This window comes from Phascolarctos cinereus, unplaced genomic scaffold (assembly GCF_003287225.1).
Source record: "Phascolarctos cinereus isolate Bilbo 61053 unplaced genomic scaffold, phaCin_HiC Scaffold_8;HRSCAF=390, whole genome shotgun sequence".
Taxonomy (NCBI): domain Eukaryota; kingdom Metazoa; phylum Chordata; class Mammalia; order Diprotodontia; family Phascolarctidae; genus Phascolarctos; species Phascolarctos cinereus.
The window spans coordinates 25,711,753-25,738,276 of NW_027556291.1; the positions used below are offsets into that span (position 1 = coordinate 25,711,753).

At 40.4% G+C, this 26,524-nt stretch overlaps 1 protein-coding gene across 1 annotated transcript; it reads left to right on the plus strand.

Annotated features, from left to right (window-relative positions):
* The first annotated feature begins 732 nt into the window (after positions 1-732).
* Positions 733-26,524, plus strand: MAGT1 (magnesium transporter 1). Its single transcript, XM_020964535.2, has 10 exons — positions 733-914; positions 2,884-3,053; positions 4,511-4,628; positions 4,811-4,951; positions 5,426-5,566; positions 6,298-6,387; positions 12,648-12,711; positions 15,332-15,406; positions 19,430-19,520; positions 20,443-26,524. The coding sequence occupies exons 1-10, from the start codon at positions 804-806 to the stop codon at positions 20,456-20,458; spliced, it is 1,017 nt and encodes a 338-aa protein (XP_020820194.1). The 5' UTR covers positions 733-803; the 3' UTR covers positions 20,459-26,524.

The following is a 26,524-nucleotide window of genomic DNA, read 5'->3' on the forward strand; positions in this document are numbered from 1 at the left end:
TTCCCCCAAAATGACAACGATTGATTAATTATTCTCATGCCTTTTTTCTTTGTCTCTTTTCGGAATCTTTATTCGAAAAACTCTTGGGACCGAAAAAAAGTCTACATCGTGCTATTATTTAATTGAAGTGGTAAAATTCGCGCAGCTTTTAATTCCTGGAAAGGGGGAGTGGCAAGCTTTATGATTTTTATAAACAGAATATCGTCTTTGCGGATCAAAATTATCTCAGGCTGCAAAATGACTTTTCACGCATGTGCAGTTCAATTCAACAAGTCTAACTGAGGGCCAGACACCGTGGAGGGTTCTGGGAACAGGAAACCGAGAAGGAAAGGATACTCTCTGTCCTTGAGAAATTTACATTCTCCTGAGGGAAAGAAACAAAAATCACAGAGACAACTGAATACAAAAGAGTCACAAAGTGATTTACAGGGGGAAGGCACATATTACTTGTTTCCAGGCAGTTCTATATGCAGCCGAGGGGACACATTTATCTACATTTGGGTGTCTCCGGGTAGCATCTCTTGGAGACTGTATCAAAAGAGCCAATCAGAAAACTCCAGATCATTCTGCTCAAGGCTGCAGACCACCGGAAACCGACCAATCAGAAATAAAAACTCTTTTGTCCAGACGCCGGAGTTGCGGGTTTAAACTAGAAGGGAGAAGGCGGGGCGTCTTTTGTGACCTACACCAATGAACGGACGCGCCCGGGTGGGCCGTTTCCTTCTCCCGCCCCTTCCATCCCCGGCAGAGGAAAGTTTCACTCGGGCTGGCTGCTGCTGGGAACAGAGCGCAGCGGAGCAGCCATGGCTGTTGGTTGGCGAGTTTGGTGCGTGCCGGCGGTGGCGGCGCTGGCGCTGGCGCTGCTCTTCGTGGCTTGCCGCTTCCCCTCTGCCTCTGCCTTCCGCAGAAAGGAGGTGAGCAGCGGCCGTTGGTTGGCTCGCTTGCCCTTGCGGCGGCGGCTCCGCAACCTGCTGTGGTAGGGGGGGCTACCGCTCTCTGCCTGGGGGTGTGACGCCGGAAGGGGGTTTGGGAGACCTGAGGGTGCGGCCTCGGGCCCCTCCCCTGGTGCTGTCTGCCGGGACGGGACAGGGCGGAGGGGGGCGCTGTGTGCCCAGGGTTGGAGGGGGCCGGTCCGATTCGGGGGAGCAGAGGGGTCTGCGCCCCCTCCTTCGACTGCCTCCCCCGGCGGAGGCGCGCCCTCCCCGCTAAGCTCTGGGCCTGCTTTTCACATCTCTAGACTTTGGGATAGATGATCTCCTAGGACTCTAGAATCAATAAGCCTTCCAACATTGACCATGGTCCTGGGAACTACGGCTCGCCCCAAACTCCTAGTCCGGGAGCAGCCGGGCCTGACGTTGGCTGTCTTTCACTGGGGGCAACGCCACACCCAAGAGAGAGAGCATAGAGTGGCGATCTAGAAAGAGGCCTTCGAGATCCTTTGGTCCAAGGGCCTCATTTCACAGGCCCAGAGAGGGAAGACCCAACCAGTCGGCCTGCCCACCTGCCTGCCTCATTCATTGAGCAAACACCCCATCCCCCACCCCCAACATTATAACGTTTCTCTTCCAAACATTTGTTGCTTGACTCGAAACATTTGTAAACTCGATGGGCACTAAACCCTCCTGGTTACTGATTCATTGTCAACAGTGCTTTGCCTTAACTGAAATACACAAGTGTCTCCTCATTGTACCGTAACTGTTACACAGCCAATTCAGGGATTCTGCTACTGCGGACGTTACTAATAAGGATACGTGTTACTGTAAAAATGTATTTAGGCAGGCCAGCTCTACATAGAAGCAGTTGTGGACCTAGGGTGGGAAGGGACCACCGAAGCCATCTTATCTATGTGTTTTACTACCCTCATTTTACTGAGGGCCCAGACAGGTTAAAGTAACTTGCCCCAGGTCACATGAAAAGGAAGTAGGTGACTGAATATGAATATGAATGAGATATGAACCCGAGACCTCTACCTCCAAATTTAGCACTCTTTCCATCCACCGATGTGTCTCTCTCAATGACATACTTATTGTACTGTTTGTGAAAAGTCAGGAATTTGCAGCTCCTTCATATAAAGGGTGACACTTTAATCATGCCATCTCTAGGCTCTGGGCATTTTCTCTGGCTGCCCCCCATGCCTGGAATTCTTTCCCTCCTCTTCTCCACCTACTTGGCTTCCTTTGAGTCCCAACTAAAATCTAGTCTTCTTCGAGAATCCTTTTCCAACCCCTCTTAAATCTAATGCCTTCTCTTAATAATTTCCTGTGTAACATCTGGGAGAACACATTGTTTACTTGTTCCCCATTAGATTGTGAGCTCCTTGAGGGCAGGAATTGTCTTTTGCCTCTTTTTGTATCCCCCAGTGCTTAGCACAGTGCCTGGCACATAGTAGGCACTTAATAAATGTTTATTGATTGACAAACATACCTTAAGTTTCACAACCAAAGTGAGATTTTCCCCATCTCCATATTTGCAGTGATAGTCCACTAAAAATATTTAAACTTTCATTTGTTATGTGCTTCCTAGCCTTCCATCAGCCAATTCCTCACAGAAGAGGAGCAGAACTTTTGCCCCTTAAAGTCTTCTGTACATCCCCCCTTCCCAACTTTTTACTATCCCCTTTTTTCAGATGAAAATAGGATACCAAAACTCAGAGAGGTGAGTATAATTAGCATTGAAATATAATTTCTCATTAAACCAAAGTGGCAGTTGAGAAGTGGATTTTTTTATTCTGGTAAGAAAACTAAGAATTAAGTCAATAATATGATATTTAGCTCATTGTATACCAGAGCCCACTTCCTTTTTACCCCTAGTCATCCTTTGTTTCAGAATTTAAAGCACCAACAATTTGAGTATTGTGAAAAATTCTTTCATTCTGTTTTGTAGATGGTGTTGTCAGAAAAGGTTAGTCAGCTGATGGACTGGACCAGCAAGAGAGCAGTGATAAGAATGAATGGAGATAAGTTCCGCCGTTTTGTCAAGGCATCACCAAAAAACTACTCAGTGATTGTGATGTTTACAGCTCTCGAACCCCATCGACAGTGTCTGGTGTGCCGGTACGACCTTTCAGCCCTAATCTGATGTCATTTGAGGATGTTTTTTGAAAAAATTGAAAGACAAAATGTTGACCATTCCCACTCCCTTACCAGAGCCAGTCCAATTATGCTGACATTTCCTGTCTCGATCCCCACCGTCAGGTCTACAGAGATAGGTAGATAGGTAGATAGATAGTCTTCACTGGACAATGGACAATGATCGATTAACCAATGAGGGCTTGAGATTTTTCATCATTTACACCAAAAGATAATATTTATTAAACTTTCCCTCTAATTACATTCCTGCTTCTTTACATAGGAAGAGGAAAGGCAATGGAATGGAGCAGAACAAATACTGGATTAGGAGTTGGAACGCATAGATTCAAATTTAGACTTTCTCTTCACTGTTTGTTTAACCTTGGACAGGTCATTTGATTTCCCTAAGCCTCAGTTTCATCATATGGAAAATGAGGGGGCTGGATCATTAAATCCCTTGCAACTTTAGATCCTATGATCCTACCAATTATCTATACTAATAATTATAGCTATTATTTATATACTACTCTTCAGGTTTGCAAAGCATAATACAGATCATGTTTCATTTAATTCATACACTAACCCTGTGAGGTAGGTACTATTAGTATCCCCGTTTTACAGATGAGGAAACTGAAGCTGAGAGAGATTGAGTGGCTTGCCCAAGACCAGGAAGCTAGTAAGGCACTGTTTTCACTATAGCCTTATAGTTGTCTAATGATTATACTTCCAAAGTTCTAATTTAATCAGTATCACAGTACTGTTTAGCTCGCAGGTGAAATAATTTTTAGCAGTGATTTTTTGAATTCTCAGAAAAATAAGTACATAAATACTAAAGATGAATATAACCCCAGCTATGTAGCTTGCATCTTTGGGATGGATTCCTTTATTCAGTATAGCATTGAATAGTGCTTCTTCAGCTGCTTTCTGATGCATCCCTCTGAACTGCAGTTGTGATTCTCATTTCCTCAGGATGAAGGCAGAGTACCTTACTCAGAATCCAGTTTGGGTCATTTTTGTGGTTGGTGCTGAGTCCTTTCAGTCCTGTCAGTCATGACCCTATTTGAGGTTTCCTTGGCAAAGATACTGGAGTGGTTTGCCATTTCCTTCTCCAGCTCATTTTACAGATGAGGAAACTGAGGCAAACGGGGTGAAGTGACTCACCCAGGGTCACACAGCTAATAAGTGTCAGAGTCGGATTTGCCCTCAGGAAGGTGCATCTTCCTGACTCCAGGCTTGGCACTCAGCCCACTGCAGCACCTCCTAGCTGCCCCTTTGTGTCATTTAGACACATTTTCTTCCTCTTCACTCTGGTGGGTGGGGGGGGCATTCACAAGCCTTTCTCTGCTCTTGTTTATATGTATGTGCATTATTTGGGGTTTTTTTTAACTGTTGGTAAGTTCAGGCATTCTTTTTTATTTGTTTTCACATATGTTTGTATCTAGGCAAGCTGACGAAGAGTTTCATATTTTGGCCAACTCCTGGCGATATTCCAATGCATTTACCAACAAGATATTTTTTGCTATGGTGGATTTCGATGATGGGTCTGATGTATTTCAGATGGTAAGATTTTCTTAAGATACTGAATCAGAGTGGGTAACATCTGGGAGAATGGCATTATAATGTCAAAATCTTTCAGCTTTTTTTTTCCCTTGCAGTTACTAGTGAATTATTTTCCTGGGGTCATTTCCTCCTTTTAGTGATGTTTTTATTTGGGTTTTCTGTTTGGTTTGCTTTCACATCAGCTCAACATGAATTCAGCTCCAACTTTCATGAACTTCCCTGCCAAAGGAAAGCCAAAACAGAGTGATACATACGAGTTGCAGGTTCGAGGTTTTTCAGCTGAACAGATTGCCCGGTGGATAGCTGATCGAACTGATGTCAATGTAAGTTTGCTCAATTTGGAGAAAAATCTGTTTTCAGAAAGTTCACTAGACAGTCAAGATAACAAAGGTATTTACCATTTTCCCCCTCCTTGTCTTACTCAGAATCACTAAATTTAACTGTTCCCTACTCCCCCAAAGATATAAAATGATGGTACAGTTTCCTGAATCAGAGAACTAAGTGAGAGGACTTCATGTGTTTGGTTTTATTTTTCAGTTGATCAGTGAGGTAACCTTGGGAGGTCCGCAAGTTAAAAAACATAGTGGTATCTAGAGAGAATCCCTTCCTTGATTAGATAGCCTAAATTGCAATGAAGTGCATGACATGTCATTTTATTATATAATATTCCCATGAAGTGAGACTTCATGTTCCCTAGGGGGTTATCATGCTAATCTTATTCATGCCTTCGTTTCTAATTATTTTGCCACAGCAAATTGTTGAATATATGCTTTAAACATGTTTTTCTTCTCTCTTAGATTCGAATAATTAGGCCTGCAAATTATGCTGGCCCCCTCATGTTAGGATTGCTTTTGGCTGTTATTGGTGGCCTCGTGTATCTTCGAAGAAGTAATCTCGATTTTCTTTTTAACAAAACTGGATGGGCTTTCGCAGCTTTGGTAAGTGATTTATTAAAATCAGAGTTTTTTCTCTGAATAAAATTCAAAATGCTATCTCTTCAGTCATATACCTATACATATACATATACAGGCTATCCCCAAAGTCTTGGTGCAAGACTTTTGGAAAACTGTATTTCAGGAGAATTTTTTTGTGAGGAAAAGGGTAATATGGTTTTTTCTAGCCTGGACTCAGTACAGTGATTTGTTGCTATAAAATTAGAATGTTTGAGCTGATGTTCCATTTTCTGCTTGGAAGCAAATTGTTATTCTTATATCTCAGGCGATAGATAATACTCCAAAATTATATCTGTTTAGAAAAGACTTTTTAACTGGCTAACCCGAAGCCTCTCAGAAAGAGCTTAATCATGATCAGTATTTAGCAAAGTGCTTGGCACATACTAGATGCTTAGTAAATGTTGATTGATTGATTGATTAAAGTGTTGCCTGTTTTTTAGTAAATATATTTTTATCCTGATAAACTTATGACTATCAAGATAAAATCAAAGCATTTAGAATGACCTTCAATATTTGAAGAAAGAAAGCTCTTCTTGTATCAAATAGGATACATGAGGTTATCACTGTACTGTATAGTGCAAAAAGGATATAGGAGGCTCATCCATCATACATTATCCAAGTATGCTGAATAGATAGACTTTGCCATTTTACTTCACTATTTTAAGGGTGGTTTTTTTAAAAAATAATTTCGTATCTTTTTGTTTGTTTGTTTTTAGTGCTTTGTACTTGCCATGACGTCTGGACAGATGTGGAACCATATAAGGGGACCACCGTATGCTCATAAGAATCCCCATACAGGACAGGTGGTAAGGAAAGGCCAGGATTTCTTTACAATGCAGGCTCAGATTAATGCTAATCTGTCTATTATATGAAGTAAGCCCAGTTTCCTTCTTGGTCCCAATGTGTCATGGCTTCATATCTTGAAAATAGAAACCATTGAGCTCTTACATACAAGTTTGAAATGCTGTAAATGGCTCAGAAACATATGGTCCTCAGTTGCTGAAGAATAAAACTTCATTTTCCTGTAGAATAAGGCATCAAACTCCTGGGGCCTTTTGGAGAATACAGCCCATTTCATCATTTGTTGAGTTACACATGTTTAAAAATTACCATAGACTATTTCTTGGAAAGCATTTAAGTTAAGTCTCAAATGATTAAATCCAAAGCATAGTAGAATCCAAATTGCTAGGTTATTCCATCTCAAGTGAAGCAGTTCTTTCATCCTGGACGAATTTAATTGTGATCTATGTAGAATGAACACTAAGTTAATGGTGGCCATGGTGGAATTTATAGTGAGAAAACCCAATTTGATGTTATATGACCTTTGGCAAGCCTCTTACCCTCTCAAAGCAGCTCTGTTTCCTCAGTAAGAAGGTTAAAATACCCATCCTGTCTATTTCACTGTTCATTCTGGGGGTAGTGAGGCAAAAGAGCATTGGGTATAAAGCCACAGGACCTGGGTTCTAATCCTGGATCCTGCCTCCTTTTGGACAGTGGGAACTGTTGAGCTAATCTCTTAGTTTCCTCATTTGCAAAGTCAGGGGACTGAGCTAGATCTCCGAGGTCCATTCCAGATCTGAACTAGGAAGAAATGAGATACTGTGCATGAAAATATTTTGTGACCCTGTAAAACACCACGCACAAGGATGGGAATTCTAGTAATGGTTATTCAACAATCCTTATTTTGATTTGTATCTCAATGGCACTACTATATAGTAGTGCCATGTGCACGGGTAGGTTGTTGGAGCAATTAATTTCATATGAAAAACTCAGTCAATAATTGAACACCTCAATGGACTCAACATGCAGAATAAGACATACATTTTTGGACATCTCCAACGTGATGATTTGTTTTGCATCAGTATGTTTATTTCTTACAAAGATTTTTCTTTTTTCGTTTAGAGTCGGTAGAAATAAAAATAAATGCTTGTTAATTGGAGGGTCAAAGAATTGAGCACCTATTGAAAATGAGTTCTTCAACCCTTATCTAACCATTTTCGTTTATTTGGATGAACTCAGTGTTTGAAATATATGCTTTTCTTTATCCTTACTACGTGTGTTGAAGAATGGAAAAGCATGCATCAAGGACTTAATGTATGCCCAACCCCGTGCTAAGAAATGGAGATAGTAGGGGCAGCTAGGTGGCGCAGTGGATAGAGCACCGGCCCTGAATTCAGGAGGACCTGAGTTCAAATCTGGCCTCAGACACATAACCCTTACTAGTTGTGTGACCGCAGTCAAGTCACTTAACCCCATTGCCTAGCCAAAAAAAACAAAAACAAAAAAAAGAATTGGAGATAGTAACAGAGAAAGAGGGATAGTCTTTGCTCTCAAGGCTCTCACACGCCCATGAGGGGTGACAGTATACAAAAGAAAAGCTCAGCTACTGGGAAGATGGAAAGTCCTGAAAGTCCTAAGGGTGTGGGGATGGTGGCAAGGCCCAGGGGTCCTTTAGGTTACATTCTTTGGTCAGATAACAGTGGCAGGAAATCTGTCTCCTCCATAATTCCTAGACTATTGCAATAGTCCCATAATAGGCCTTCCTGCCTTTTGCTCAGTCCACAACAATCATGCCACCACCAGAATTATCTTTGGGTCATGTCATTCTTCTGTCTCAAATTCTTCAGTGGTTCCTTATGTTGCCTACTAAAAAAAAGGGTTAAAAAAATTGTTAGGGCAGCTAAGTGGTGCAGTGGATAGAGCACCAGCCCTGAAGTCAGGAGGACCTGAGTTCAAATCTGGCCTCAGACCAAACACTTGACACTTACTAGCTATGTGACCCTGGGCAAGTCACTTAACCCCAATTGCCTTAAAAAAAATTGTTTACATATATAAAAAACCTTTGCCTGGCATACAAAGACCACTGATAATTTGGTACCACCTTACCTTTCCATCTCACTTTACCCTGCAGCCAAACTGATCTATTCTCTCTACCTCCCATGTCCACCATCTTTTTCTCCCTCCTCCTTATCTTTGCTCATGCTATTTTCTATGTCTGCAAAGTCCTTTTTGCCTTTGTGAATTTCAGTCCTTTCTTTAATACCCAACTCAAATGCCATCCATCCCATGATGTGTTTCTCCTGTCCTCCCTCATATAACACTTAACCTTTATAGAAAATATTACATGAGAGCTGTGTATCTTTTCTTCCCCCATAGACTAAGTTCACTGATGGCAGGGATTGGGTCTTATCTAAACTTTGCATGTATTATGCCCAGCTCTCAACATAGTGCTTTTTGCCCAGTAGGCTCTTAATACATATTTACAAATAAAATCTGAGGATGTATGTTAGAAGGAACCTCAAGCCATTTAGTCTGACCTTTGACCTGTAACTGTAACATTAACTCCAACAAGTGACTAGCACAGGGGTGCAGCTTTCTCAAGGGGATTTGTTCTGTGACGTTTGGATTCGGTTAAAGGGCCTCACTTGAGGATCTAGAGGGCCATAGGTGGCCTCGAGGTCACAAGTTCCCTACCCCTGATCTAGCATCTTTTGGATGAAGACCTCCCATGAGGGGGAAACCTCCTCACTGTAGAGGCAGCCCATTCTAGTTTTGAATAGCTTTAATTGTTAGGAAGTTATTCCTTTCACAGAGCCTAACGTGGCCTCCTGGCAACTTTGTTGAGTTGCTCCTAATTTTTCCCTCTGGGAACAAGCACAAGAAGTCAGATCCCTCTTCCCTATGTCTGCCCTTCCAGTAATCAGTGTGAGCCATGATGTCTATCTCTTCCCTGCCCTCCTTAGAAGTGATCTCTAGGGGTAGCTAGCTGGTGCAGTAGATAGAACTCCAACCTTGGAGTCAGGAGGACCTGAGTTCAAATCTGGCATCAGACACTTGACACTTACTAGCTGTGTGACCCTGGGCAAGTCACTTAACCCCATTGCTTAGCCAAAAGAAAAAAAATAGACTTACTAGATGCCATGATATCTGTCACATGACAGTTCTATAGCTTGGTGATTCTTTGATCCTTTGGCCCCTTCGGTATTTCTGCCACCCTCTAGCTCTTAACTTCATGCAGGATGTTATCCTCTGCCTCGCCCATAAAGAGTTCCATTGCCTCATAGCCACTCAATCTTTCATAAGCAAAGAGGCAGAATAGGCCAACCATATTTGAAAAATATATAGGTTGCCTGCCATCCAACTTGCCACCTATAGCTCTCATTTCTTATTTGTAACCCATGGTCCATATCTTTCTCCATAATCCCCTTAATTCTTCAGGTGCCTGGACTCTCCATTTGGAGAAATGTTGTTTTGACTTGTTGTATTCCCTGTTGTGGTGGGAAACAGCGTGGGTAGCAAGTATTTGGCAGTTTTCTGACTTTTTAAAAAGCAGTGGGCCAAGTCACTTCCCAGATTTTTTTGTATCCATAGCTAAAGTAGCAACACGCCAAGAAACAAAAAGAAAATGTATTTTTCTCCCAGTGCTTGGAATATGTTCTGCATATTTTCATGGTGAATAATATTTACTTTTTAAAAAACCCTTAAATTTTCCTAAAAATTTGAAACCGTGGAAAATTCTTGTTTAGTTAATATGATTTTTTCCAGTTCTATGAAATAATTATAAGATATAGCAAAAAACCATCAGGCATAATTAGGATGCAGTAGTTTCCAACTATTGGTGGGTTCTCCCCTTTTCAATTAAGACTTTCTTATTTGTGACCCTAAAGTTATAGAATTTTTCCCATCTTCTTAATGAAATATATTTGGTCACTAAACTTCCTGATGGTAGAAAGCGGTTCTTAATGTCCCCATTGGATTTTTCTAGCACTTTTCTTGTTGCCATAAAGTTATTCCAGACTTCCCTATTTTGAATAATGGTACTACCACTCTTCCTGTCTGGCAGGTTCACATCCTCAGTGATCCCTGACTTGTCAACCTGCCTCACCCCACACGTCCTATCAATTACCAAATCTTGTTGTTTCTGCCCCATGATTTCTCTAGCATCTGGCCTCCACGGCCACCTCTATGCTACTTCAGGCCCTTATTACCTCTCTGTCTCCTAAACAACTGCATGAGCCAGGAGAGGCCTTCTTTCACCCAGCTGCCAAAGTAATTGGCCCAACACACAGGGCTGACCATGTTCTTTCCTACTCATCCATTGCCTCTAGGATCAAATACAGTCTTCTGGCATTTAATGTTCCTCCCAACCTTGCTCCAACCTCCCTTTCCAACATTATTATATGATACTCCCTTCACACACTCCACAGTCCAGCCAAACTGGCTTTGCTATACTCCTCACTCATGACATTTTATCGCCAGTGCCTTTTTGCAGGCTGTCCCCTCCTCCACCCATGCCTAGATTGCTCTCTCCCTACTAACCCAAGCCTCTTAGAATTCTGCCTTTCCCTCAAAGCTCAGCTAGGGCACCTCCTCCTCCATGAAGCCCTTCCTGATTGCCTCCAGTTGCTAGTCATTCCGGTTCTCCCCTTCTCCCATGACCTTGGATTTAGTTTCTATATGCTTATATATATATGTGTACATGTGATCTCCCACTTGAGATGTATACTATTTGAAGCGAAGGACTATTTCATTTTTGGTTTTCTGTCTTACTTGGTGCCTGGCCCATAAGTGGCTGTTTAATAAATGCTGCTTGGTTGATTATGGGTTAATTTTTGGCTCTGAGCCAATCCAAAACATGCATTCCCCCCCTTGCGTGTTTGTTCTTGTTATGTAGTCTGCCTGTGTAACCTTTTGTTGAGCTACTAGGTGACGCTACAGTGGATGGAGACTGGCCTTGGAATCAGAAAGACTTGTGTTTATGACTTCAGATCTGGCCTCAAGACATGAGACCCTAACCCACTTTGCCTCAGTTCCTTGAAATCTGTAAAGGAAATGGCAAACTATTCCATATTTCTGCCAAGAAAACCCTAAATGAGGTACAAAGAGTGGGGCAGGACTGAACAACAACCACTTTTTGTTCCTATGGTCCCCTACCTTTGTGGAAAAGAAGGGAATGTGTTTCATTATATATCTTTTGCAACCCAAAGTGGTCATTCTATCTAATTGGGTAGACTGACTTTTTTTGTCATATTTGTTTACATTATCCTAGTCTTTGTATATGCTGTTTTCCTGGTTCTTTCTTTATTCTTCATCATTTCATATAAGTCTTCCCCGTAATTCTCCGAATTCTTCAAATTTAGTCCTCATGGTGCAGTAATATCCATTGTATTCCTATATCACATGTCCCTAGTATCACTTTTCACCGTCTCAAAATCCTCTTGTGCACCTAGTGAAGTCACTAAGCCTTCTGTTATAACCAAAAGCAGAATCTGTACATTTGGTTTAGTAATACTCAGAGGATCATAGATTTCGAGTGAGAAGGGATTATAGATGTCATTCTTTACACATGAGGAAACTGAGACCCAAAAAAGGTTAAGTGACTTGGCCAGGGTAATACAGCTAGTAAGTGTCTGAGATAAGGTTCAAACTGAGCTCTTCCTGATTCCAAGTTCAGCCTTCTATCTGACATACCAGCCTGCCTCTCAGTAATAGGAATGGCTATTTCTCTAGTACTTGTAAACTTTCAAAGTGTTTTCCTCACAATGAACAACTCTGTCTTGAGGGAATTTGATTATTAGCCTCATTTTAGAATTATCAGGAAAGTAAGGCTCACAACCAAGCATGACTTACCAATGGTCACATAAGGAGAGCTGGGATATCAGCAGATCTCCAGGTTACATTACTTTTCTATTTATAAAGGTTCAAAGTCCCCTTTATTTGGCATATAGTGCCCTAAAAGCAGTCTTTGCTTTAAATATTCTGTGTTTTTGTGCAATCGGGCCTTTAAGTAAAAGTCTGTATTTAGTTCTGATTTGTTTTCTTAAAAACAAAAAAAATTACTCATTTTTCTTAAAAAAAAAAACAAACACTTCTCCCTGTTTGTTTCCATAATTAAATATATAGATACTGAATAATACATAATCGAATGTATTGAATGATAATATATAATTGAACATAATTCCAAATTGAATGTCTGTCTCCATAATTGAATTAATATGTTGAATGGTATATGAATTTTTATTTTTAAAAAATACTTTTTGTGTGTTTTGTTTTTGTTTTTTTCCAGAATTACATTCATGGAAGCAGCCAGGCCCAGTTTGTAGCTGAAACACACATCGTCCTTCTGTTTAGTATCCTCCTCAAAATAATTCACTGGCAATGACTTAGTTTTCATGTACCTGTCCCCTCATCAGCATTTCTTGCATTCTCTTTGCTATAGTCTCCTACAGGGTGATGATGGCCTTTGGTTAATGCTCTTTGCAGCAAAAACTTGCTTCATGCTTTTACTTTAACCAGACGCAGCTCTCTGACTTATATTAATTTGACTTTTTGAGCAGTATATATGTCGTTATCCCTTTTGGGGGGGGGGAGGGGCTTTTTTTTTTTAATCCAGCTCCAGGAAAAGACTGATCACCCTAGCTGTAGGCTCCAGACAGTGACCGAATTTGGAGTCTCTCCTCCATTTACTGTTTAAACCTTTCTTTCAGGGAAATGTGTCTCTCTGTATTCATTGGGCTTAAGAAGTAGAACTCCACCCTTCTGGCCACCATCTGGAGCTGTCTGCTGTTGTTTCTCAGCAGTAAATAGCTCAGATACATTGCTTGACAGAGTGGGGTATTTTTAGTTTGGCTAGATGATATTACAGGGAGTGGACATGAAGAGGGCAGGGGAAATTCCCCTGGTCCTAGGCCAGGAGCACCTGAACACATTCCATTGAGCTATATAATGTATACCTTCTCCCTACTCCTAACTTGGAAAAATAGAGGCTTTTAAGCCAAATATATTTTTCTACTTTAGGGCACCCCCTGTCATGGATATTGCATGCCCCATTATTGCCAAGCATCCAGCATATGCATGTTATGATCCGAAAGTTTTTCTTATTTTTTGTAGGTTGCAAACCCCACTGTGCCATCACTGGCCACTACTAATACCTCAATGTGCCATGGAGGTGATTAGATAACAGTACATGCTAGGGGAGGGGAAGCTCTGGCGTGTCTGACAAATTAGAAAGGCTTTTAAGAATGCCCAGCAACACACTCATTGTCTAAGGCCAACCTACTAATCTCAGAGAAGCTTATTGCCAGGCATTGGCCAGCAAGTGATTTCTTTTCCTACTACCACAGCCACTTAAGAGGACCCATCTTCAAAGTGTAGAGGGGCTATAGCCTATGTCAATAGAAGGAGCAACAGGCTGGATAAAATAGCAGAACATATCAAGATTTTTTAAATTGATGGTCTTTTATTTGTTTTGTTAAATATTTCCCAATTACATGTGAAAAAAATTTGAACATTCATTTTTTAAAAATTGAGTTCCAAAGGGGCAGCTAGGTGGCACAGTGGATAGAGCACTTGCCCTGAACTTAGGAGGACCTGAGTTCAAATGCAGCCTCAGACACATAACACTTACTAGCTGTGTGACCCTGGGCAAGTCACTTAACCCCAATTGCCTAAAAAAAAAATTGAGTTCCAAATTCTTTCCCTCTCTCCCCTTACCCATCCCTTGGGAAGATAAGCAATATGATATTGATTATACATGTACAGTCGTGCAAAATGTATTTCCATATTAGCCATGTTGCAAAAGAAAACACACAAAAATCCCCCAAGAAAAATAGAGTAAAAAAAAAAGTAATTGATAGTCTTTTAACCAAAAAACAAATGTATTCCTCCAAAGAATTAAGTAAAACCAATGAGAGATGACAGCATTCAGAACACTCTGCTTTTGCTTTTCTGCCTTTTCCTACCCATGTAATTAGTACCAAGGTCTGTAAAGATGGCGCTTGGACTTGATTGATACTTAGATGATCCTTTATTGTTATTTTAAAATTCCTATCAATGGATTTCTCTTTTGTGCCAGAGGCCTAGTCTTGGTTCGAATAACAATTGGGATCTTCTGATGGGTCATTTTACTTCTGATCTAGCACCGAGCCTGAGAAAAATGGAGAGTAGGGAAAAGTCTTCTTTTAATCAGCAAGTATCTGCTCTCCAGCTCGTTGAGGCACACTTATCGTCCTTGAGGCACACTTATCGTCCGTATGTACTTTGGAGGAAGGAATATGCAAGATAAAAGTAATAGGACTGGTTGTTTAAAGGCAAAGTAAAGAGGTAGGAAAAAATAGTTTTGGTTTTTGCAAATCATTCTTAGGTACTGAAATGTTTCATTTAAAATGTAAGCTCTTGGGGCAGCTAGGTGGCACAGTGGATAGAACACAGGCCCTGGAGTCAGGAGGAGCTGAGTTAAAATCCGGCCTCAGACACATAACACTTACTAGCTGTGTGACCCTGGGCAAGTCACTTAACCCCAACTGCCTCACCAAAAAACAAACAAACAAAATAAAACGTAGGTTCTTCTGTATCACATTGCACACTGTCTTGGGGAGGAGGCAGGAGGGAGAAAGGGAAGAGGAGAAAAATTTAAAACTCAAAAGCATATGAAGTGATTGTTGACAACTAAAAATAAATTAATAAGAAAAGAAGACAGTCCCTGCCCTCGAGGAGCTCACTATCTAATGGGAGGAAGTGGGAAGCTGAGAAGGTAAGAACAACCACAAAAAAATGTAGGCTCTTGTTTCTGTGTTGAATGTCTCTTCGAAACTTAATTTTCTTTAAATTACACTTGAGTACAAATTTTTGTGTTAGGAAGAATCCTCCTCTCATTTACTGCACTCTGTTTTCCGGGAAGAAACAAAGCCGATATTATGTGCGCAGCTGACCCCGAATGTCTTTGAATTTCTCCTTAAACCACATTCAAAGATGGTGCTGTTACTCTGGGGATAGTGCTGTTGTGTGAAGCCATCACATCTCACATGGATATTGGAAAGAGAAAGCGTAAGTCTCAGAAAGCATTTGTAAAAAGTCGAGTTCAGAGGATTGACTTGAAATTGAAGAGCTATATATGCCTTGCATCCAAGCAGGTGATTCATAAATGCTGGTGAATTGAGTTATAAGCCAAAAATGTTCCAAACAACGTTTTGTTCTTTCTGTTTAAAGACTGGACTTTCCCTTTGTTTAAGAGATCTTTTTGCAATCCAGAAGTTTTTCTTTGAATGGCATCAACACTTATTTTTCTATCTGAATCAATACAAGTAACTCCCATCTTATAAGTGAGTTGTGTTCTTAAGGCAATCAGTACTAATAAATGGTGGTTAGGTTCCTAGGCCTGTCCACAAAAGCCTATCTAACTCAAAATGTACCTGAAGTATGATGTGATATTAATAATAATATAGAACCTAGTCCCCATTCTAATATGTGACCAATAGCAATGTTTCTATGGGAAAACACATTTAAAGTTCAGACTTTGGATGTCAGGAACCCAGCTCCCTACCCTTGAAATGGGAGCAAGGACCACCCAACCCACTGGGCAGAAAATGGGAACCAGACTTTGAGATCACAGGAAAGTAGGGTTTGGATGTGAGGAAAGGGTTCTGGATTTGTGGGGTGAGAAGATGGGAGTAGGAGGCAGGGGTTGGGAAAGCAAGGATTGTAGGGGGAAAGGAGCTGTAAGGGCTCAGTCTCCTGCCTCTAGAAGCCTTCTTTCCTTAGCTAGGTTTACCAGCCCTGGCTTGCCCCCTCCCCCCCACAGCCTGAAGAGATTGGCTTGTCTGCTTCCCTTTCTAGTACTGCTCTTTTTTCCCTTTCTGGGTGTTCCTGAGAGCTGAGGTAGTAGAAAGAGGACTGTGTTAGAGTCTGTAGAGGTCTGGATTTGAATCCTGGCCCTGATTGCTTTAGAGTTGTATGCCCCAGGGCAAGTCACTTCTTTTTTCAGACTATTGTTTTTTTCTGTATTTAAAATACTCAGATAACGTATTTCATGAGTTTGTGAGGTAATGCTTTGTAAACGTGATGGTGCTAAAGAAGAGAGCATCTTCTTCTGAACAGTCTGAAAGCTTCTCTGTAGGACAGGCCTCTGAGATTACCTACCACAAGGTCTGAAGAATCACTACTGGGCACAGAGTCCTGGGAGAAAGCTTGGTATGGTGGCTTTGGAGGCAGACAATCTAGATTCCAATTCCAGCTCTAGAGGCAGACCATCTAGATTCCAGTTCCAGCTCTAGCGCCTGTGTGATCTTGGGACAAAAAATATCATCCCTCTGGGCCTTCTTCAGTTTCCTAAATTGTAAAAGGAGGGAATTGAGCCAGATGACCTCTATCTGAATCTTTGACCCTTCTGTACACTGTCACCTCACACCCATTTTCCCCATCACCTAGGGATGGGACTGGTAGCAGGAGCTGAGAGGGAAAGCAAGGGAGAAGGAAGAGAAATCCTAAGGCATGGGGAGGGGAAAGGATGTTTTTGCTGTAGGATAGACATTTTGAAATAATTAGGACAGCCCATTGCTAGATCACAAATATTTCATTTTTACTTTTGCTAACTTTCCCTTCAACTGAAAATATAATTTCCATTTGCTAAAAGTTAAAGGGAGGTGGTACAGTAGATAGAGCACCAGCCCTGGATTCAGGAGGACCTGAGTTCAAATGCAGCCTCAGACACATAACACTAGCTGTGTGACCCTGGTCAAGTCATTTAACCCCATTGCCAACCCCCCCCCCAAAAAAAAGAAAAAAGGTTAAAGGGAATGGTTGGAGGGAATCTCAGAAGGCAAATTTGTTATTCTTTTCATTTTTCAGAGATTCTGTTGTATATTCCGCATTATGGGGGAAATTCGAGTATTACTAGTACTTCTAAAGTTACACTGAAATATAATATGGCTCTGATCTCAGTATAGAGGTTAGCAATCCCAAGGTCACACAGCTCAGAAGTTTCAGAGGCTTCATCTGAACCCAGGTCCTGTGACTCCCAACTTCCAGATTTTACTGTGCCCTCACTGTTTCAAGTTCTATCTTAAGGAACCATGTTTAGTTAGTTCTTCACGTTTCCAGAGCAAAGTATATTCATAGATCTCAACTATGAATGCATGAAATAGATACTTTCTATATAAGACAACTTAAAATATCAGTTTACCTATCTAAGAAGCAGTTTGATGACTAATTCTTTTGTTAAAAAAAAAAAGCATCTCCTTGCCTTAGGCTTCTGTTATTTTCAAAGATACGATCTTTGACTTTCTTTCTTTTTTTTTTTTTTTGGTATTTTGCTAGGCAGTGGGGTTAAGTGACTTGCCCAGGGTCACACAGCTAGTGAGTGTTAAGTGTCTGAGGCCAGATTTGAACTCAGGTCCTCCTGACTCCAGGGCTGGTGCTCTATCTACTGCACCACCTAGCTGCCCCCCATCTTTGACTTTCAAAGAAAGTCAATTCTATGTGTCTTTTAAACTATAGCAAATTCTGTGGCATGTCACATTTAGCCTAAGTCTCAGAATGTTCATATGTGAAAATGATGCCCTGAAAGAATGAACTTTCCTTCACCTTTGGCACTTGAATCAAATGATACTCTTCATTTTTCCATTATTCTAACTGACCAGCCCCTACTTCCAGCAAAGGGATATTTGTTATTCCTAATAAAGTTTTTCTAAAATCAGATTCTTTTTGCTGGGGGAGGTGGTTCTGCCAAATGGAAATCATACAGTGCAAGTATGATTTCCATTTGGCAGATTTGAATACAGGATATAGAGCCTGTTCTTTGTAATAATAATATGGTGTTGAAAGCTTAACTATGCAGGTACTAGTAAAGGCTGTCTCTCTGTTAAAATGCCTTCCAATCATATATCTCTTAGAGTAGTGGTTCTCAAAGTGTGATCAGGGGACCCCCGGGCATCCATGAGACCTTTTCAGGGGTGAAGTCAAAACTGTTTTCATAGTAGTAAGATGTTTTAATTTCAAATACAGTCAGTATTGATATGATACACATAACAAAAGCTCTTGGGGGTAATTTTTTAATTTTAATTTTTAATAATTTTTAAGAGTGTGAAGAGGTCCTGAGACCAAAAAGTTTGAGAACCATTATCCCAGATAATACAGGTTATGCCTCTTATAAGCGAGCCTCAAATGAGATGTTCTAGGCCAGTTAGGCCCCCATAGGTCTTTCTGGACATTGCTGTTTGGGTGACTGGCAATTTTGATTCCTCACAGCTAGTGGTGTACTTCGTGAAAATAAATTAAAGAATATTGGTGTTTTAAAAAGGGGGGCGAGGGTGCTGGTTCATGGCTAAGGTTGGTAAAAATTCTGCAGTTTTTTTGTTTTTTTTTCCCTAGATGCCATTCAGCCTGTTTTCTTCCTCCTTTTCAGTTTTGGGCCTAGCTCCTTGTGCATATAGATAGTTAATAGTAAATATTTATTAAGCATCCACTGTGTACCAGGTACTGTGCTAAGCAGTGGGGATACAAATACAAAAAAAAAAAGACCTTGTCCCATGTACCCTGTCCAATCTGCAGTGTAAGACAAAACACCAAAGTGAGGGAGGGGGAGAACAGGAGGGTACCAGATGCAGGGGCATGATGGAGAAGGTGGTCAGAGGAGCCTCAAAGCAGTGCAGCCTGCTGAGAAATGAGATGTCTGAGCTGAGTTCTCTCCTTAAATGGAGGTTTGGAGTGCATGGACCCAGCCTCTCATCAGAGAGGAAGAGGATAGTGATAGAATGAGCTTGTCCAGGGTCTCACAACTCATAAGCATCTAAGGCAGCATTTGAAACCAGTTCTTCCGTACTCCAAGTCCAGCAAGCACTTGTCTTATCCACTAGGATGTGCTCCCTCTCTTTATATCCATTTTTTTAAAAAAGCACGTAGAAAACCATAAAGCCCTGTTAGATGAAAGTGGGGGGCTGTTCATTGTTCTAGAGCCAGATAATCAGGATTCTCACCTGTGCCAGATTCTTCCTTTGGTGTAGAGATGAGGGCTGTGTAATCAGGTGCCCCTCCCCTGCACTTAGTTAGGATGCCCTTTTCTCCTTTCGACAGTGATGTGTGCCGTGGGCATTGTGCTGGTCGTAGTGTTTTTCAGTTGGATGCTGTCTGTCTTCAAGTCCAAATACCATGGCTATCCCTACAGGTAAGAAAGGCTCTTACTTTGTTAACTGTAGTCTGGTGCCAACCACGGTGTGCTACCATCTTGTTATTTGTTGCACTCTTACTTTGTCTTAAAGTTGTTCCAACTTCTCTTAAATTGTCTGCATGCAAATGGACTGAATTATGATTATTCCCTCCAAAAAAAACTTATTCCGGCATATGCTCCTTTAAGGATTTCTAAATTAAATTAGTATAATGTCAAGAAAAGCTCGGACCATGGCGTTCATAGCTCACCCACCTTGATTTGACTGGTGGTCCAAGGCAGAGCGGACAGAGCCCCTGTTTCTCAAAGCTTAGCCACACAGCCCATTACAAAGCATGTGCCACCCCTGAAAATCTCTGCTACTTCCCTGCCTTGCTTTGAGACCCTCCATTTTCCCACCCCAGGCTCTAGTGTCCCAAATACCATTTTCCTTCTTGAAGAAAGGATTATTGGGGGCAGCTAGGTGGCACAGTGGATAGAGCACCAGCCCTGAAGTCAGAAGGACCTGAGTTCAAATGCAGCCTCAGACCCTTACTAGCTGTGTGACCCTGGGCAAGTCACTTAACCCTGATTGCCTCACCAAAAAAAAAAAAAAGGATTATTGTTCTCTCTTCTCTATCTGCATATTTAGGAAAAGAGTTACATAAGCCCTCCAGGACTTTCCTCTTCCCCCTTTTTCCTAGAACCACCCCATTTCCTCTCTTATTGACATGTAAAGAAAAGGAATCCTCAGATTAATTAGAAAATCTACCTCTGGTGAGGCTTGGGGTAAGGTTGCTGATTAGCTCTAAGCCCCACCTGTTCTTCCTCTTCTATACTCTTGTCTGTATTGGGGGGGGGGGGGAGAGGGAGTGCATTAATTCCTGAATACTTTCCTGCACTGCAATCTGTAATGACTAATGGATCTATGTATATATTTCAGTTTCCTGATGAATTAAAAAGAAGTGAATCAACGCTGGAACATTAAAGCTTGGAAATTGTATATATTGTATTGGAACAGTGCAAAATGTGTATGGTTCATATTACCTCTCTTGAAAAGGATTGAGATTGTGTTAAAAAATTGAACCAAAGAGTGACGTGTAGTGCCTTAATGTTAACAAGCAGTTTGCTTTAAAAGTCCGTGCAGTGTTAGGACAAATTTTCCTTCTGTAGTTAACCTCCCCATCCCAGTGAGCTTTATGAAACAGTTAACCTCGTGGAATTCAGAGTTTTTTAGACAGAGTATGTTTTGGGAATAAAAGAAAATCTTCTAGTAGCACTATTTCAGTCTAATTTGAGGAATTCCTTTTTGTTAATTTTTAGTCACCTGATAAAATATTTTTCTACTCCAGTATGAAGAGATATCTTGATCAATCTTTATCTGTCCAGCAATTTCAGGTAACTATAATAAACATCCACTCCTCATTCTCCCTTTCTTCCCCCATGGAATTGATGCTTTGCACATCTGTCTTTTAGGTTGAGAAATGAGATGTGCTGTGTTGCCTCCTAAAAACAGAAAACACTCCCCATGTGTACAGACCTAGGCTCCTTAATGGATATTTTGCTCAGGTCTTTTCTCCTGAAGCACATTGCTATGGAGCTTTGGATAGGAAAAAGTCACATAAAAAGTCATCTCTGGGTGCTAATAAGCAGTCTTATACCTAGAGCTTTCAGGTGAATTCCCTTTCCCAATTTTTCTTTAATTCAAGAAAACTCATTTAAAACATGTCAGCTTTGTAATAAATTAGTCCAACTTCCTAATTAAAAAAAAATCATCCTAATTTGAAGTTACTTTGGGGGTCACCATAGTAGTTCACAGAGTGAACCTAAACACTTTCTGATTGGGACAAATTTCCTTGAGACTTTGTCTACTTTAGGACAAAGTGTTTGGAAGATGATTAAATAAAGTGACAATTATGAGGATTTCTGGGAAACTACATGATCAGTAATTTGTATGTGACAAGTAATACATGAATGAATATGTTTAATTATATGATGAATTTTTTTCATTTCAGTTACGCTTACTAATTGATGCTAAGCACGACGCCTAGTGACTGTCAATTATCCAGTGGTTGGGGTGAACAGGTAGTCAGGCCCTACTGTGCTAAGTTGTTTAATGTATGCTAACTAATTGGGTTAAAACTATTTTTTTCTGTTTAAAAAAATCTCCTGCCCATGGGCCATCCATTGGGCATCTAGTTTGTCTCGGTTGCTGCCTCTGTATGTAAATGAAGGGCCCTAGAAAACCTGCGGTACTTCTATTTTCCACCTTTTCCTCCTTCCCCAAGTACAGGGCCAGAACAGTTGGCTTTTTGGTGTTCATATTCCCAGCACTTTGCACATGGTTGGCACTTAATGGATGCTTGTTGAACTGAACTGAAATTTTTTTTTTCCTCCCAACATCTTTAAGTACAAGAGCAAGATAAAAATTCAGTATTTCATCCTTGCCTTTCTTCGATGAATGAAAATAATAGATAAAAGTTAGCAAATGAATTGTTGTAACTCAAATGATTGTGCTCCCTGTTTAATTCTCCACAGTGGTTACTAACTTTCTGTGAGAATTTAATTCACTATTTACCATTAGGTCAAAATACATATTCTCTTCAGTAATTGGTGAGAAAAGCAAATACAGTGATGGTGGGAGAGAGGGATGTGGACGAGTGTGCTAGACTGAAAGTGAAGTCCTGCCTTTTTTTTTTTTTAAAGCTGTGACTGTCGACTGCCAGCTGTTGTTCACCTTCCCCAGAGTATAAAGCATAAAGTTCTGTGGCCTTATGCCAGAGAGGCCATAGGTGATCACTGTTTGGAAAGGTCCTCCAGGCTGCATCTTTTATTTATTAGTCCATTGGGAACCTCGCTTTTGTGCATTTTCTTGTGTCTCTGTCCGCTGTTGTAGTTCGTGTTGGACCCACTGAACTGATGCCGTGATTCCTAATAGTGAAACTTGTATGAAGCTGTGTGGCCACAGAAAAGTATTAGAATATTACTAGTACAGAAAGGTTCCATGCCCTGGAGGTTGAACTAGTGTGTAGAGAAAAGAGATATTGCTATACTCAAAACTGAGCATTTCTTTTACTTGGATTTTGAAATTGACTTCCATCTAAAGTGCCTTAACTAGATTTTACTTAGCTTTCCATGATCAGTTTAGATATCACTTATATTACTTTTAATACTTTAAAAAGTAATACATTATAGTTACACAGATAATCAGATGACTGGGTTGTTGCTTCTGTATAACATTTCAATAAACTGTTTTACAATCTTAATTGCAGGCTTTTAATGATTTAATTTTTGAAAGGTGAGCAGGTAATTTTAAAAGAGACTTATAAAACTGATTCCAATTTTGAAATTCTGATGACTTTACAATTTGTAACCCAAATTATAACGAACCTGATAGTTTCAGATATTTTTATTATCTCTGAGTATATTGTATTCACATGAGACTGAAAAATTAGTCTTTTTTTTTTTAATCTTTACAGCCTATTGGATTAGTCAGAATATCTGAGAAAGTCAATGAATGGATAGTTGAATGTTTTAGGTTTTGTCCTGTTCAAGTAAATATTCATGGTTGGGTCTATTCTAACAAAGTCAAGAATTAAGAAAATTACATAGTCAGCTTGAGTAAAACAACTTTCTCTTTTATGATCAATCAGCCCTGTATAGGGTCTTTTGTTTCATGACTGCTTCTACTCTGTATTCTGCTTTGGAGGTCCCACTGTAGATTATGGGAACTTGTAATTCTGCCCTCAGTATTCCAAGATCATGGTGGATAGGTGGTCTCCTTTTAAAACTTTGTAATTAGCAGCTTTTAAGAAGTCAATACTCACAGAAACAGTTCCAGTGATAGTTGCCTGTGGATATGAATCTATATGAATATATAATTGCATATTTATTATTGTTGTTATTACTATTATTATCATTATAGTAGAGAGATCAGTGGACTAGGAATTTGGAGATCTGGGTCCCATTCTTGGCTCGGCCATGAACTAGTTGTGTGACCTTTAATGCCTGGGTGTCAGTTTCCTTGTCTGTAAAATGAAGGCTTTGATTTGAAGAAACCCTTTGTGTAGAGGATAAGGACTTGGGTGTAAAATATCAGAAGTTTTAAATAGACCAGAGTCATTTGATGCACCACAACTGGGAAAGAGTTGGAGTATCGTCAACTAAAGTTCAGTGTAATCCCTCTATGGGCAGTTGCTCTGGGGCTAGAAATTGGAGAGGAGGTAACTAGCACTTGTGGAGCCAGGAGCAAAGGAGAGGCTAACCAGAGAGCCATGTAGCCGAGATCCCCAGTGTAGAGTGACAGATCCTGGCTACCTCACTTGCTGGGGTCCCACTCAAAGTAGTCATCAAAGTTACAGAGATTGTATTGGAGGCTAAGGGAAGAATGGCCTAGGGCAGGGTAGGGCATCCTTTGTGTTTGTATTTGTATAACTTTGATGTTTAGCAAAATGAAGGCAGTGGACTAGGGGATCTGAAGGGTCCCAGTTAACTCACATATTCTCTGCTTCCAAGTTAGTCAAATATATTTTTAAGGTTGGAGTTCAGTTTTCAGCGAATATCTAATTTTCTTTGTTATTCCCATTTAGCTACTTAATGAAAGCTATATGTAATATAGGCTTTTCTGCAGCTCTTGGATTTCAGAAACGGCATATTGTGAAATGTTATATAAGGATATGAAGAATTCCATATGCTATATATTGCTAACATGTCTAATACTATGACTTTTTTTTTAAATAAAGTTTTGTTTTACATCAGTAACTTCTCAGTATACCTCAGCCCCCATAGAAACCTCCCTTTTAACAACCAAAAACAGTTCAGCAAAACCAGTTGACTTGAGGACAGCATGTAGTGACATATGCAGTATTCTGCCTCCATAGACTCTGTGGAGGGAAGGGAAGTGTGTTTTCTCATTGTTCTTTGGAACCAAGATTGGTGGGTACATTGAATCTGAGTTCTGGTGCCCTTTAGTGTTGTTTGCATTTACATTTTTGTCATTGTGTGTATATTTTCCTGGTTCTGCTTTCTTTTGCATCAATTCATACAAGTCTTCCCGTTTCTATGAATTCTTCCTATTTGTAATTTCCAGTGGTCCAATAATCTGTTATATTGATATGCTATAATTTGTTCCAGCGTTTCCTTAATTAACATGTACCCATTTTGTTTCTGGTTTTTTTTGTTTTTGTTATTATTTTTGTTTTTACTGATCCTTTAGTCTTTTAGAGAGAACTCACTTTGTAAATATTAGCTACATACTGATGTGCAACTGTGATTCATGGATGAAGTGATGATGACCCTTTCACTGGGTGGTACTCAGCAAGGTTCCTGATGCCTTCCATTTGGCAAGTTTTCCTATCTGCAATAAGATTTTTCTACATCTTGTTCTAGGCTTAACTTTCTCATTCTAAGTGAAACATAGTAGAAAGTATAAGTTTAGAGGATAGTAGCATTTTTGAGCTAGAAGAGACCCCAACATATCTAGTATAACCCCTTCATTTTATAGAAAAGGAAACTAGTGCTTGGACTGGTGAAGCAAATCGGTAGCTCTCTCAGTTCATTAACTCTTATTTTGATTTTTCACATGAAAAGTGCCAAACAGATTTCACTCAATCCCAAAAGCACTAAGGACATTAAATATTTCTATTCCTCACGTGGTATTGGAAGGTTATCAATACAGTAAGGATGGCTTTGAACTAAGACGATAATTACCACGTGACACTGGAAGGATCATATTTAGATGGTGTGAAATTGGATACTTTGATGTCTGGACCAATAGTTCTCAGTCCTCAACTGTAATCCCCAAGTAGCCGCACAGGCCAGTGATGCCCAGCTAAATGACTTCTCCAGGCCTGAGTTTTTATAGGTCGGCTGGCTGAGGTAATAGGTAATACTTAAATGTTATGCTTTCCTCATTTGTTGACACAGTTCATGACATGCTTATAGTATATTTTTATCAGTTAAGTGGCCCCTGACCATTGAAGGAGGGGGGAGGAGAAGAAATACCTGGATAAGGGATTCCCTCCTTGGCCAAATTGAATATTTCAGTTTTTACAGTCACAGCACTATATTCTAGGCCATGAGCATTGGGCCTATGAAAGACCCATGGTTTTACTCACCTAATACATCCCATCCCTTGTGGGATCATAGACTAAGAGCCAGAAGGTACCAATCTATTCCAATTCCTCCCACTCCCATTATACAAATGAAGAAGGTCCAGATTGATGAAGTTCCGTTTAATTTAGTAACCATTTATTAAGCACCTACTATGTGCCAGGTACTGTGACTTGTCCAAGGGCACACAGATAGCAAGGGACGTCCTCCCATTCCAAATCCAGTGCTTTTTCTTTCTTTTTAATAAATATCTTTTGTTTCCACAAATCCAGTGCTTTGTCCTCCACCTCTTATACAAACCAAACATGTACACAATTAAGAACATCATAAAGATGTTGTGAGTGTCTTTTAAGGCTGAAAAAAAAGTCTCAGCTCTGCCACTTATTACCTGTATGACCTTAGAAAGGTCACTTCACCCTGATTTCATTTTTTACCATCTAATGAACCTCTAAGGTTCCTTCCAGCTCTATGTGTATGGTGCTATCATGTAAGCTCCTTGAGGGCAGGTACTATTTTTCACCTTTTGTCTTTGTATCCCTAAGGCCTAGCATAGTACCTTGCATATAGTAGCTACTTAAAAATGTTTTATTGAATTGTTTGTAAGGTAATACTACCCAGGGTGCACTTAGCAAAGTTCTTGGCACTGTCAAATGGTTCAACGTGAGAAATTGGTTTTTATCAGCAGAAATGGCATGACAAAGAAGATGGATTCCACCTGATTTCCCCGCTTCACCCTAAGGACCATTGGGCCTTTCCATCTGGTGTACAGCAGAAGCTTCCTCTATGTGTTATCTACTCCTATTAGAATGTGAGCTTGACAGCAGGAACTATCTCACTTTGTATTTGTATCCCCAGCACTTAGCTCAGTGCTTTGCATACAGTAAGAACTTAATAAATGCTTTTTCATTCATTAA